Source organism: Ictalurus punctatus, chromosome 15, assembly GCF_001660625.3.
Source record: "Ictalurus punctatus breed USDA103 chromosome 15, Coco_2.0, whole genome shotgun sequence".
Taxonomy (NCBI): Eukaryota; Metazoa; Chordata; class Actinopteri; order Siluriformes; family Ictaluridae; genus Ictalurus; species Ictalurus punctatus.
The window spans coordinates 7,933,515-7,948,749 of NC_030430.2; the positions used below are offsets into that span (position 1 = coordinate 7,933,515).

The following is a 15,235-nucleotide window of genomic DNA, read 5'->3' on the forward strand; positions in this document are numbered from 1 at the left end:
GTGTGTGTGTGTGTTGGAACTGCTCTGGGCCCCTGCTGTGGTGTGTGTAAGTCTTTGTTCTTAACACCTGTAGGCATGTGTTCACTGTAGTTGTAGTTTTCCAGACAGACGCCCTCCATCAGCGGCTCTTTGATGCCTGAACGCGATGGTGCGTTTTCCATCCTCCCGCTGGGACGGGAGCCGATGACCTCATGGCTCACCGCTGTGCTTCCCTTTTATTGCAGTGTGAAAGCGTGACCTGTTGCTGTGTGCGTCCGTCGGTCTGTGTGTTTAATCGAGAGGTCTAGAAGTAATTTGTCTCTCTCACTTCCTGACTGATCCTTCATGTCTTTTTCTCTGAGCAGATTTGTCCTGTGACCTTTTTGCGGTAATGCGAACGGCCTCGAACTGTTTAAACCAAAAGATTTAATGAAACCTTCAAATCCCAGCGAGGGATCGTCCAACAACTCCGTAGCCACTCCAGAATTTGGCTCGGAGTTTCCTAACAGCAGGCGTGAGTAACGACTGGGGCTTTAAAGCTCTAAATGTGTGTACGTCATGTTTCGGGCTCACACTGAGCTTGATTGAATTTTAATGAAGCTGCTACCATGCTGCCAAAAGCTTAGCAGCGGAACTCTATCTAGCATTGCGATTTTGCCTGGCCGTGTTCCATGTAGCATTACGGGCTGGGAGCGTTAGCATTAAGCCTGATCATTTCCTTCCACTCATCTTCCCACCAAATCCTCTCTTGCACAGCGCCAGTGTTCTTCTCACGCCAGAGTTTTAGCTTTAAGTTAACAAACCCCAGGTTTCTGGCTGGACAAGCTGATAGGAACCTGGCTATGTGTGTTTTTAGCCAAGTTAAATTCCCAGTTTGCATTTGATGTGCTCTAGGAATTAGTGCAGTGCTGCTTTGGTCTTCTTCTGTTGGACGACTCCCACTTATTGGTAATAGTTGTCCAGATCCCCTTCAAATGGATGGCGATGCACTCTAAAAGGGTCTTATTGGACAGTACTCTAGCTTCGTCAGCTCGTACTGCGCAACATTCTGCCCTTGCCCAATGTTTATTGCATACTACTCCGCCTTTGTCCGATCTTATTGGATGAACCATTGTCTTACTGGACAGCTTTCTGCTTTAGTCCACTCTTATTGGACAGGATCTTGTTTTAGTGCACTCTAAATGGATAAAATGTTGTCTTATTGGACAGCGGGCTCCTTTTGCTCTTATTGGATGGCAGGTTTTCTATATCGAATCAGAATTCAGCCCAGGTCCAAGCATTTCGTACAGCGCTTCTGCTTTGTTCAGTCTTATTGGACAGTGCATTGTTTTGCTGTACACATCTTGGACATCTTGCTGTCCTCATCCAACTTTCTCCCCTTGTCCACAGCACCTTGGTTCGTGTCCAGTTTTACCAGACAGAATTCAGCCTGGGTCAGATCTGATCGGACGGCCCTCTAGCCTTCGTGCAGTCCTATCAGACACCAGTCTACCTTGGTCTGCTTTGAGTCCTGCTCGTTATAGCGTGCTCTACTGCCATCCATTTTTACAGGCCAGAACACTGCACTTGTCTAATCTTTCTGGATGGCAGTTTTATTGGACAGCACTCTTCCTTGTTACCTTTGGAATGAAATCTCCATCGAAAACTGTTGGAAATGCTGCGTAAAATGTGTTTTTTGGAACCAAGCCCCAAGGGTATCTTTCTGAAGGCAGCTGGCATTGCAAGAAAATTACAGAAACAGTACTGGGAATAAAGCATTTTGATGTGATTTGCTGGAATAAAATGCTTTCCGTGTGACAGTTTTACTTCCAGATATACCAGTAGGTGCCAGTTCAGCAGTTTTTTTTCCTCCATGTTCTGGGTGTAACATATATGCACACTGTAAAGCTGATGGGTCCAAGTTCACATAAAATTCTAACTTTCCAGTTTTCTTTAATTATTACCCAACTTTGCATATACATAAGTGTGTGTGTGTATATATAAAAATATAAATATAAATATATAAATATATATATAAATATAAATATATATATATATATATATATATATATAAATATATATATATATAAATATATATATATATAAATATATATATATATAAATATATATATATATAAATATATATATATATAAATATATATATATATAAATATATATATATATAAATATATATATATATAAATATATATATATATAAATATATAAATAAATATATATAAATAAATATAAATAAATAAATATAAATAAATATATATAAATATATATATATAAATATATAAATATAAATATAAATATATATATAAATATATAAATATATAAATATATATATATATATATATATATAAATATATATATATATAAATATAAATATATATATATATAAATATATAAATATATAAATAAATATATAAATAAATATATAAATAAATATATATATAAATATATATATAAATATATATAAATAAATATAAATAAATAAATATAAATAAATATAAATAAATATATATAAATATATATATATAAATATATAAATATAAATATAAATATATAAATATATATATAAATATATAAATATATAAATATATAAATATAAATATATAAATATATATATATATATATATATATATATATATATATATATATATATATATAAATATATATATATATATCTTTCAAAACCTTTCCATTTAGCTTACATGGACATCATGCGCAAACCTGCTGCATTGCTTTGGAGAAGTGTGTGCATGCATGTACCACCTGACTAGCCATGATTTTTCACTCTCTTCGTGAGCTGCTTTGACGTCTGCTCTCGTGCTCTTATGCATCCAATCAAGGAACCACATCTAGGAGTTCTGTTTAGGAAACACAAACATGACCGATAGGCATGAGATGAAAAATGGTTCAGAATCAAAATTCTAAACCGAGCATGTTGTGTGTTTTTAGTGTTTGCAAAAAGAATAGCAAATAAAAATCCTGTGCGTATGTTTGTGCGGGTGCGTGGGTTGCTGTGGAAAAGAATTTGAGCTGTCAAGGTCTTTCTGGGAAGATCTGATGTAATGTAATTTTGCGGAATATAGTTCCTAATTTTGCGGGTTTTATGATGAGTAAATATTTGACGGTTAAATTAAACGGCAAACAGGTTGGCTCGTTTAAAAAGGACACGTTTGAAACACATTTCTCCTCTCTCGCATGGCTGTTTATTTCCCCTGTAGCATCATTATCCGGGAATCAGATCAGTGATTGACCTTCTCATAAAACGTAGAAGCCTTTAAAACTGCTGACAGATGTTCAGCCTGTTGTATGGCGTAATTTCCAGAGCCATATCAGCCTGCAGTTCTCACCTGGTTTCCCCAGTGATGATAAGCAGGGTTGAGCCTGGCTGCTACCGGGATGGAGGTGAGACCTCCTGGGGAAGAGTAAGGTTGCTGCTGGAAGTGGTATTAGTGAGGCCAGCAGGGGGCGCTCACCCTGTGGTCTGTGTGGGGCCTAATGCACCAGTATAGTGATGGGGACACTACACTGTAAAAACAGCATCATCTTTTGGATGAGACGTTAAACTGAGGTCCTGACTCTGTGGTCATTAAAGATTAAAACAAGGACACTTATGGTAAAAGAGTAGGGGTATAACCCCGGTGTCCTGCCGAAATTACACCATTGGCCCTTATCTATCACGACTCCCTAATAATCCCTATCTCTGAACTGGGTACATCACTCTCCTCTCCAACAGTAGTTGGTGTGTGGTGGGAGCTCTGGCACATTATGGCTGCCGTCGCATCATCCAGGTGGATGCCACACGCTAGTGATGGTTGAGGAGACACCCCCCCACCCGCCCATACGCTGTAAAGTGCTTTGAGCATTTAGAAATGCGCTATATAAATGTAACCAACTAATAATCAGAACTTGCATTGTGTCATGTATGAATTATTAAAATCTCAGTAACCATGTTGAAGGAAAGCTCTCCCGTGTTCATGTGGGTTTCCTCCTGGTTCTCTGGTTTCTTCACCTCCCAGAAACATGCCGGGAGTTGGACTGGTTCGGCCGAATTGTTTCCTAGGCGTGAACGTGTTGGTGAGCGGAGCCATGGAAAGAACTCTCGTCCCACCAGGACGTTCTCCTGCCTCGCGCCCAGTGTTCCCGGAATAGGCTCCGGATCCCCCGCCACCCTCATCAGGATAAAGCTCTTACTGAAGATAAATGAGTGTATATATCTCATTTTAAATATATAATTTGTCATTTCTTGGAAACCGTGAAGCACGTTAATGACTCGTCCTGTGCTCGGGGGTGTATTTTGCGTTCGCGTCCAATAAACACTCCCTACTGCTTATTTCCCACCTCAGAAATAAAATCGGACGGTTATTAACCAATTTGTCAGGGGTGAGCTGGATTTTTAATGCTAGTTGCTTCTGGACACGTCGTAGCATAACTTCAGTTTCCTGGCATCAATTTCCAGAGATGCTTCGAACTGGATACTGTTGTATAATTGTATTTTCCTTTTGAAACATTAAGATGTTTTCCAGGTCAGAAGGAACGTTACATCAAGCACTAGCAGATTTCACTTCACCACATCACGCCTTCATACTTGTATGTCCCATTTCGCAAAAAAAAAAAAAAAAAAAGTGCATCATTTGGCAGTGAAGACGTTGCCTCCTACAATCTCGGCTTGGGCCTCTTCCACACCCAGGGCTCTGCCTTAGTTAGCAGCCAGTTGGACAATGACTGGGTTGATGTTGCCAGCAGGCCTGGATGGTTAAAGCTGGCATTCATCATGTTGAGTCGAGGCGGCTGCTTCTTACATTGATCTCGAAACTTCCGCTTATATAAGACTGGAACTGGGGCCAGGATATTGCCCAGAGACTCGTTACTTGCATCTCCAGATTACGTTGTATTGGTTCAGTTAAAAAAAATAAAAAAATAAACTACTGGACATTTGGCAGCCCCTTCTTTCTTCTCACTGATACACACCCAGTTACATCACACCTAGTGATGCATTGCATGTCCAGGTCAATAAATCAGTCTCTAGATTACTTATAATGGACATGACAAGACGTATGTCGTGCCATGATTGTCAGACTGTCCTCAAGCCGACAGAGTTAATCTGTCCTGGTCAACGCGATGCCTCTGGTAGTATTTAAAGAGATTTTATTTGGCATCATACACTATACTGAAATGATGATGTCCATCGTTCTGGAATAGACCAAAATATCAATCTCTGACAGAAGGATAGCATGTACAGCTTGTTGCTTAGTCTGCTTGGTAATATCTACATTGAAGAAAAATCTACACAAATGCCACGATGCATTTGAAAACCAAGCCGAAACTACCGTAGCATCAATGAAAGCATTCCTGCGTGCACTTTTGAGTGCTTCCAGCAGGGGACGATCTTCGATGGCAAAGTGGCAAAGCTTTGAGTGTTGATGCCCGAAGTGGCTGTTGAAAAGAGGAAGAGCAGGCCTCGTCGTTCTCCTCCTCCTCCTCCTCCTGCTGGTTCTGCTGCTAGGCTTGCAATAAATAACAGAGAAAGTAATGCTGCCGTTTCGAACCGAGGAGTTGTAAAAGCGCTGACATCAGAGCCGAGCGCCTTCCAAGGATGCTGTAATGGCCTCTTTTTCCCTCCCCGTCGGAAGCCGGACCCAAAGCATTACGTCGTGTTTAACAAACCCAAAACATCTTGATCGCGTAAACACTTTGTTTCGGCAGTGGCCGAGGGGAGAACGCGAGCCCGTCGAGCAGACGGTCTTCGTATCGAGGTCCACGTGGTGGTGGTGATTAGCGAGAACGATAAGCACGGGCTGTTGATCAGTAACTTGCACAATTTTACAGTCTTGTTATACAACATAGGTCAGATCACAAAGTGAAACCATAAAAACTGTATTCATAGCTCCCTGTTGGACGCATCTGGGAAGTGTACAAAGCATCCGAGCTCCGAAATAGCTTCTGAAGTGTTTTCCATTCAGCGTGGAGCTCTTGAGAGAGAATGGATCCAGCTGTCTTGTGAATTTTATTTGGTCACTAGCCTGGCAGCTTCCATATCAGAAGGACGGGTCTTGGTCACATGCGTCCTCTGATTAGTTAAAAAAAAAACAAAAAAAACAAGAAGGAGCTTTTCATATCTACGAATGCAAGTGATTGTTTTTTTTGTAAAGATGATGTGCTCACGAGCTCCTGGTAAACACGAGCTATGCTTCTCTGGCATGATATATTTTTAGAGCGAGGTCTTCCCACAGCCTCAAAAGTGAACAAGCTGTCTTCCAAATGTTTTCCACCATCTGCCGGCCATCAGCATGTCTGCATTCCTGAGCAGTCTCCATTTCACCTGGATCAAACCTCTGTGTAGATATATCATCCCTGGGGAAGGGGGGGATTATAGGGGGAACTAGACAGATGACGGAGAACTAGTTACCCTACAGTCCCAAAGTTTTTAAAGCTTCTGTTGGAGTCAAAAGTGTGCGAACAGTTGATATTGTCTTTACAAGCCAGAGTGATTTTGGCAGATTCTGAAATTAAATGTTAATCGCCAAGGGTGGAATAGGAGTTGTTATTGTTGAGCTCATGGGGCAGCCATTGTTCTGTTCCCATGTTGAATATTTTTACTGATTTGGGCTGGCTTGGGTTCAGTCTAGCCTACTCGAGTTTGAGTTTTGTCCCGAGTTTTGCGTTATATCCGTTTGATTGCTCTTGGAGGTGTGACATTCTGTTTGGGTCTATTCAAGCCATAAAACATTACTCTGAAATGGTGTGTGTGTGTGTGTGTGTGTGTGTGTTCAGACCTGAAAGTATCTTCTTTCTCCCATGTCCCACTTTGGAAAGAGTTTCCCCTAAAGAGAGATTCCTGCTGGTTGGGAAGGCACTCAAGATTCCTGGCATGATTCCACGCCTTTTTACTAATGCCAAGGCTTTTAATCGTTTTGTTATTAGGTTTAGCTGAGACCTTGACTTTAGGCTGCTCCAAAGAAAGCAAGTCAACCGTTACTATGGCATTCCAGGACAAACTGTTATATAACGCATCAAGCAGTTACTTGTTTTGGTTTCACCCCCCCCCCCCCCCCACCCAAACACTGACTGTTAAAATGATCAGAAAGGTATGTTACAAACTGTTTTGCTGAAACAAATGAAGTTTCGTTCACGTCTGAAACAAGCAATGAAGAGACATCGTTTAGTTTCCATAAATAAATCCTTTTTTTTATTTTTTATTCGTAACATATAAAATTAGATCATTTTATTTTACACTTTATTCCAGTATGACAATAATCAAATAAAGTAGCTACACTTTTGATAAATAATATTAATAACAATATTAAAAAAAACATTCATTCAAACTCTGTCAACTCGTTTTTTTGGTGCTAATCCGCCGATGGAGTTGATTTTCGATAGCTGCCGAACAATATGAACGCGTTTGTCCACATCAGGGAGGAATGTTACCACAAATTTGTCAGAAAACCACAACATGGTGTAACTCGTGGGCATTATAGGACCGCTGTCTACAAAGTGAAGCAAAATTTTTTAAATTATGTATGTGCATATATGCTTATTTGAGGATATACACATACGAGTCTGCAGTTGAGTCGTATTTTGTGTTTAGAAATCAAAATGTACATAAAACAATTTTTAACATTGAACAACCACATTTTTTTTTTTTTTTTTTTTTTTACAAATTGCTTAAGTTTACAAGTCGCTCCGAAACGAAGCTACTGAATTACTGCTCCAGTGTGGAGCAAGCATCGAAAACGCTGACGAGGCCTCAGCAAACAGTGCACTTCATCAAACTCCTCAGGTCGGAAGTCTATGATTCCGTGGGAATCTCGAGACGGTAGGTGATTGGCCAAAAGGGGTGAGCACCCAGTTCCCAACCATGCTGCGATTGGCCATTTCCTGCATCGCTTCTGACGTCATTCGTCGTTCTGATACAGGATTCCCTTTTCAGTCTCTGAACTTGTGGATGTCGTTGAAGAGTCGGTAAAAGGGGTAGGAGGCCTCGTTGGTATGGGGGCAGTTGAAGGAGCACTTGCAGGTCTCGATCAGCATCACGTTCTTGTTGAAGGTCTCACCGTCCTCGCAGCGGAACTTTACACGCACCGTGCGGGTCTGCTGTGGGCTACAGCAGCGGCCGTCCACGCATGAGCCGCAGTACTTGGGTCGGTACTTCTTCAGGCTGGAGCAGCCTGCGTAGGTGAATTTCACTGCCTGAGCGGACTTCTTGGTTCTGTTGCACTTCTTTCCTTTCTGTTTTGGAGAGAACAATCTCAGGTCAGTTAACTTTATTGACAGGCAGCGACGGTTAAGATCATGCGCTTTTGTTGGAGCGCTCATTTGTGATGCAGAATCTTTGACAGATCTTACCTTAAGGCTGGAGTAAGGGGACTGGGTGCAAGGACGGACTTCGCAAATCCGGCTCTCCTTGACCAGCTTGCACTCGGCGTTGTTGTTGGTAACTCTGGTGGAGATGCCGGTGCCGCAGGACTTGGAGCACTGAGACCATTGAGTGGTCTGGAGAATGCACTTCTGTTCGCTGAACATGTGAGACTCAGCCTGGGCTCTGAATGCTGCAAAAAGACGAAGGCACCCGAGTTAGATCGGACTCAATCAAACGCTTTTGAAACTACAAACTGATTCCAGAAGCATTGGCTTGAAGCTGAACATTGACACCTACCAGCAAGGGACTTGAGTCCATGCTTCACGTTGGCCACCAGCTCGTTTCTGTTGGTGAGGTCGCTTTCAATCTCGTCGAGTATCGCGTCTTTTTCCAGCAGCTTGTCGGAAGGTTCTAGCTTCGTTGCATCGTCGCAGACCCACTTCTCGCAGCACTGTCCTGGAACTTTGACCAGCCTGGGGTTGGCACAGCCTAGCGTTGGCAAAGACAGCTCCTGTGGGCAGAGAGGGATGCAGCCCACGGCTCCATCGATGCATGTGCACTGGTGTTTACAGTTGGGCTGGAAGCTTTCTCCATTCTGATAGATCCTGCTGTTGTATTCACATGGTCTGCCTTCAGTCTTGGCTGTTAGGGAACAGAAGAGAATCCTGTTAGTCAGAATTCTTACCGGCAGACATACAGAATGGCATTTGCACAGAGCAGACCAGGTATCAAACTAATTCTATATGTCATATCAAACACACCTCTGCAGATGCCTCTGGTGGCGCCCGAACTGGCCCCAAAGTTGCACTCGAGCCCCTTGGTATGGTCGCAGGGCTCTGTCTGGCTGCAGTCCTCGTTCAGCTGCCGAGCACAGACTTTGCAGCAGCTGCAGCCGTCAAGCACGAGGCCGACACCCGGCGCACACTGGGGTACCTCCAGTGGGCATTCGCACCGAGCTGGGCACGAGGAGAACACCTGAACACAAGCGAACAAGTCCACTTCAGCACAACAGTCCAGTCATTTCAGCAAGCTCACCATATGACTTCCATAACATCTAAAAGTCCTTCTGAATATCATGAACATGTTGTTGTTATTATTATTATTATTATTAACAGTAATAAAGATCTATTCCTGGGGATTTAGCCCTTTCTATATCAAATCCGCCCGTCCTTTAGGGTTTTATCTCCCCTGCAAAGTGACCAAAAGTTTCAACTCACCAAGTCGCAGCTTGAGATGAGCATCACGATGAGTGGAAAAAGGAACATCTTTCCCTGATTAACGTCGCCTCCGAGTACAAGAAAAGAACAACAAACAAAAGGTTCTTCTAGTCCTTGAGCTTTATAGGTCCTTCGTTAAAGCGGATGTCAGGCGTGTGGGTTCGCCGTTTGTCTCGCGCTCTGTTCGAGGCTGAAGCGCTGTATGAGTGTGAGTGGGTCCGCGCTGCTTTATATAGAGGAGCCGGCGCGCGCTGACGTCGCTCTCCGCTGAACTGGTCCGAAACTATGCGCGGAATGCTTCCTTTGGCGCGTTTTCCATCCTGGGCGAAGCACCACCCTGTCTAACACTCTCTCTCTCTCTCTCTCTCTCTCTTTTTTTTCTTTCCTTTTTCTCTTTTAAAAGAACCCCCCACCACCACCTTCCCTCTCAACACAATGATTCCCCCTCTTTCTTTCTTTCTTTCTTTCTTTCTTTCTCTCTTTGCTGTCCCTGTTTTCTCTTTTTTCTTTGCTGCATTTTGTTGGAGAGGTTTTTGTTTTTGTTGTTGTTGTTGTTTTCAGTTCCCACATTCGCGACGACTGCAGACCATTTCTTCACTACGATTCAGTCCAGGAACGTTTTAAACATATAAACTAAACGTTCATTGTATGCAGCAAAAACAATCAGAGATTCAGTAGGACAAGAAGATATATATATATATATATATGTATGTATGTATGTATATATATTATGTATGTATGTATGTATGTATGTATGTATGTATATATGTATATATATTTATGTATGTATGTATGTATGTATGTATATATGTATATATATTATGTATGTATGTATATATATTATGTATGTATGTATGTATGTATGTATGTTTAAATATATTAATCCAGGGAGATGGATGGATGGATATGGATATATACTTACATTTATTCATTTAGCAGACGTTTTTATCCAAAGTGACTGACAAATGAGAAAATACCAGTAAAGTTATATATATGTATATGTTTGAGTGAGAGAGAAATACATGTTTTTATTACTATCCACATATGTAGTGTAAATTAGCGACAGCACATATAGTGTTGGATTTATTTATGGGCTGTAGCATAAATATAGTGCTTAATTTAGTGCTAATATGAGTCATAAATATGCACTATTTATACCAACAGTTGTAATGTCACTGTACAATTTATTCACACCGTTTGCAGCTTGCAAGATTAACATCCCGTGCTGTAAATGTCAATTATTTTGGGGGTCTCTTTCTGTTAGATTAGTGGATATTTTACATCCTGTAAAAAGTCAGATCATATGAGGATTCCTTAAAATTCACATTTAGGCTTAACTGTTTCTATTTCTGGAATCCATTCTCTCTCTCTCTCTCTCTCTCTCTCTCTCTCTCTCTCTCTCTCTCTCTCTCTCTCTCCGTCTCCAAGCACTTCCAGATGTGGCCTCCACACGTAACAGCATGGCCATATTTGGTATGGCAGCAGCCCTGCATTATTAACATATTTTCTCCCTCACTTTAGTCAGCCACAAAGCATTCCTGACAGCTCCGAGGGCTCCTAAATGTGTTCTCCATGGAGGAAATTCCTCTGAGTTTCCATGCAATCTGTCCACCAGGTTTTGAGAAGAAAAGAGAGAGAAAGTGCAACTGTTACCCAGATTTCCATATAAGCTGTTGGGTTGAAGTGGAAAGGGGGAGAAAAATCCAAGAAAAAGAAAAAAAGCAGTCTGCTTTTTCTCCGAGGTTAAAAATAAGCACCGAATTTCAGAGATTGCTAGATAGAGCGACATGAAAGAACACAGAAGAATAAGCGAGTGTAGGCTGCACACGGTTGCGGGATGTTCTTGCAGTTAGTGCGCTTTCTTTCAGGTAAGCCTGCTTTGATTAAGCTGAGGTGTTCGTTGGGTTTGTGTCTGAACATTAGGTGTGGAATTAGGGGTTCATTTATTGTCCGTCTGAGGTGTCGATTCTTCTTTTATTGCGCTCTTACTTAAGATTGAGGGCAGAGACCAAGGATGCATTGTATCACCTGTTCCTCTTAGATGGTTAGGTGAAGTGTGGTACTGCTTTGAAATGCAAGCTGGCATCATTTCCACACAAGGACGCTAGATGGAGATGTATTGTGCTGTTGTACTAAGTCTACGAAGGCATGATACAAACCCTAGGGATGAATCGATATCATTTTTGTTGTTATTGTTGTTGTTGTTGTTGTTTTCTTTCTCAGACCGAGTACGATGTTTTTTTGGTACTCACCGATACCCGTACAGAAATGAGTAACCTGCTTTCTATTAATCAATCATGGACGTCGCCCAGAATGTTTTATTTAGCTCTGCTTACATAGAAATAGTCGTCATGGAGTGCATTATCTAGCTACGTTACTTTAGCTTGGATGGAATAGGGTTGCAGTTGAAAAGCACACCTGGATAGCATGCTTGGGAATTTGACTGATGGTGGATGATCGTTAACAACAATATACCGAGTCTCACTTAGCGTTGTCTGCAGTGTTGGTTTCTGCTAGCGATGAACTAATCATGCCGAGTTCCCGTTTAAGATGTTTTATGAGGGTCAGTTTACTGGTATTTACAGGAACATGCCGTATGAGTCCTCTTCTTAGTAATTGTGTTCATGAATTGTGAAATAAATCCAGATTGCTGTCAGCTTTATCTCTTCATTAGCATGACAAAATACACATCGTATCGGTTGTTGGTATCGGAGTGTTTTTCTTACAACTACATTTATCTCATGTATACAACCGAGCATGAGATCAGTGGTGGGATTTGAACTCACAACCTTCTGATCAGTACCAACCAATGTCTCAAATGGTAAATGGTCTGCACTGTGCTTTTTTTTTTAACCTTAGCAGTTCTACAAACCGTTTTACACTGGTTCTAATTCTCACACACACACACACACCAATGGTAGAAGAGCTGCCATGCAAGGCGCTAGCTTGGCAGCAACTTGGGGTTCAGTGTCTTGCCCAAGGACACTTCGGCAAGTGGAGTCACATGGGCTGAGAATCGAACCGTCAACCCTACGATTAGTGGACAACCCGCTCTACCACCTGAGCCACTACCACTTCCCGACATTTACAACTACAAGTAACTGAACGTGTAATGGGGCTGATTTAGATTGGTGCGTCCCTACCTTCAGCTGTCTGTGACTTATCCTCACTTTTCTATGCTGTTCAAAGCCCCTGACGGTGACTCATGGGGGTGTGAGGGATCTCTATTCCCCAAACGTAATCTGACCTAGACCTTACCGCAGCTCCCTCGTCTTAGGTCACACATGCCTGCGTCATTGGATACACAGAGTAATGCGCTCACGCTCGAATACATGACAGGAGAATCATTTAGCAACAAACAGCACTCTGAAACAAAGCCACTCAGTCTCCTTATGTCATGTATCCCTGCCCGATTAAACCTGTTCCCTAGATGGAGTGACCACACGGTATCCGTGGATGTAATGTAATTATGATGTCCGTTTCCTGCTGACATCTGTTTCTAAACGTGACGCTGAAAAAAACCATCTCTGTCTTTTCCTTTTCCTCAGAGGACGCTCTTGTTTTAGGAAACAGTCCCGGGCGCTCTTAATGAAATCAGCTTTTTTTTTTTTCTATCCTATAATTACTCTTGGGGAAATATTGCAAAATCCGTTTTTATGCTTCATGTAGTAATGGCAGACATAATATTTTCCAATGGCCTGCCACCAGTTTTGCACTTTCATTGGGGAAGGAAAGAACGGAGGCCTTGTTTCCTTATTGATCTGAGCATGTGATTCATGGCCTAAACGTGCCCTGTGTAAAAAGGACGTCTGGTGTTTTTGAAACGCATCATAGAGACCAGTTGTCCTGCCAAACGTCCGTGCCCTTGGATCGGGATTGTTTTAAGATGTCTCATCATTTTTCAATGGCATCGGCGCCGCTTTGCTGCATATCTTCTCGCTTGCTTGTTTCGTATAAATCTCCCTGACCTGGGTGTCACTCTTTCTGTAAGGACATGTAGTAACATACTGCCATTACTACAACGTATCCCAACCCAAAAAATGAACCAATTACATATTCACCCTGGAGGACTACTGGGACCGCTGGGACTACCGAGATATAACGTAATTATTATTACATCTGTTTCCGTTTCTCCGTGTATCCATGGAAACGGACTCGGTGGTGTCTAGCTGTACGTTTGCAATAGAGATCTTGCATGAGCAAGATAAGAGAGTTTACAAAGAGACACAAAGGTATGTGAAACCTTGACGCTTCTGAGCAGGGAACAGAACGTGCCATTACGTACGTGTAAGTGTAACGGTTTACAGACATAACAGCAAAAATGACTTCTTGATGTCATTCTGACCTTCAGATACGAGGCGTCTAAATGTGAAATCAGAAGAGTCGTTGGTTTATCTTTGATTAGACGCAGAAAAGAACATCAACGATGTCACGTTAACCATGATAAGACTGGCGAATATCAGGCGCTGAAGACCGATCTATCTATTAATTTATTCTTGGAAGCATTAGGATTTGGTTAAAGACCTTGGGGTATAGCGCAAAAGATGGCTCCATGTACAACAGATATAGCTGTGTGTCAAATGCATAGAGATTAGAGAAATATTATTTGTTTTTTGTTTGTTAGGTTTAAAAAAAATTCACCTGGGAAGGTTTTTTTTTTTAATTTTTTAATTTATATATATATATATATATATATATATATATATATATATATATATATATATATATATATATATATATATATATAAAAAATGTGTGTGTGTTTAATAAAAAATGAGCCACATAGCCACGATTGTAAGGAATGTTATGTATTTATTAATTACACTTTCTATAGGACAGATAATTCAGTTATATAATAAAATGGTCCCAGATCTGGGCCCTGAGGAATCCCAAGAAAATCTATCTATGGGACATCTGTATGCTAGCAGGATGAGATGTTTTCTTTATAGATCACCTTCGATAAGTAATGGGCTCAGAATTGAGCCTTGAGGGATTCCAGAAAAGGTTGATCATGTCAACAGCATTACCTGATCATATCCAGGTCTTGTACATCCTATAGAACCTATACCTTCACCTAACTGTAACATTCAGTGAAGATTTCTCCAAAAGCACCTCATAAATGATGCAATACATCCTCCACGCTATCCTCTGAAGATCTGGCATCTTCTTTAGAATCGTGCAGGTTTCAACCCAAACTGTGTGCAGATATTTACCTTCATACCTTCACACACTCATTCACACTCAGGAGAAAATTTAGCTTAGCCAATCTGCCTACCTGCATGTTTGTTTGGTTTTTGGAGGTAGGACGAAGGCAGGGAACTTGAAGGAGAACATGCAAATACTCCGTACATACAGTTCAGGATTGAACCGTAGACCCTGAAGCTGAGAGACCGCAATGCTACGCGCTCAGATTTACACGTTACGCTAAACACCGTAGCAGTATCCTTATGACAAGGGCTTCTTTTAAATAAGACAGAATTGACGATGGCCACTTTGGCCCACTTCCATCATCTACATTCAGTACTTTGTGTACTAACTTGTCAGGTATTTATTAGTGTCGGATTGAAACCGCACAGTTTTGAGAGATGACTAATATAGCAGTGCCTGATGTGCAGAACTAGATGTTTATCCATGTTGTGCAGTGGGTTTTGCTTTAAAATCTACCCAAGCGGATTTTACGAGACAAAAA

At 41.3% G+C, this 15,235-nt stretch overlaps 2 protein-coding genes across 2 annotated transcripts in view; one reads left to right on the forward strand and one right to left on the reverse strand.

Annotated features, from left to right (window-relative positions):
* Positions 1 to 7,131: 7,131 nt before the first annotated feature.
* Positions 7,132 to 9,756, reverse strand: ccn1 (cellular communication network factor 1). The gene is made up of 5 exons (XM_017488132.3): positions 9,547 to 9,756; positions 9,091 to 9,304; positions 8,627 to 8,971; positions 8,317 to 8,519; positions 7,132 to 8,199 (listed from the first exon to the last, which is right to left on the reverse strand). Exons 1-5 carry the CDS (start codon positions 9,592 to 9,594, stop codon positions 7,897 to 7,899), a joined length of 1,113 nt encoding a protein of 370 aa, XP_017343621.1. The 5' UTR covers positions 9,595 to 9,756; the 3' UTR covers positions 7,132 to 7,896.
* Positions 9,757 to 11,323: 1,567 nt separating this feature from the next.
* The window catches only part of ddah1 (dimethylarginine dimethylaminohydrolase 1), a 53,607-nt gene continuing 49,695 nt past the window's right edge, over positions 11,324 to 15,235 (forward strand). Inside the window, exon 1 of the mRNA XM_053686123.1 lies at positions 11,324 to 11,414. The gene's annotated coding sequence lies outside the window, so the exon portion shown is untranslated. The remainder of the gene's footprint in view (positions 11,415 to 15,235) is intronic.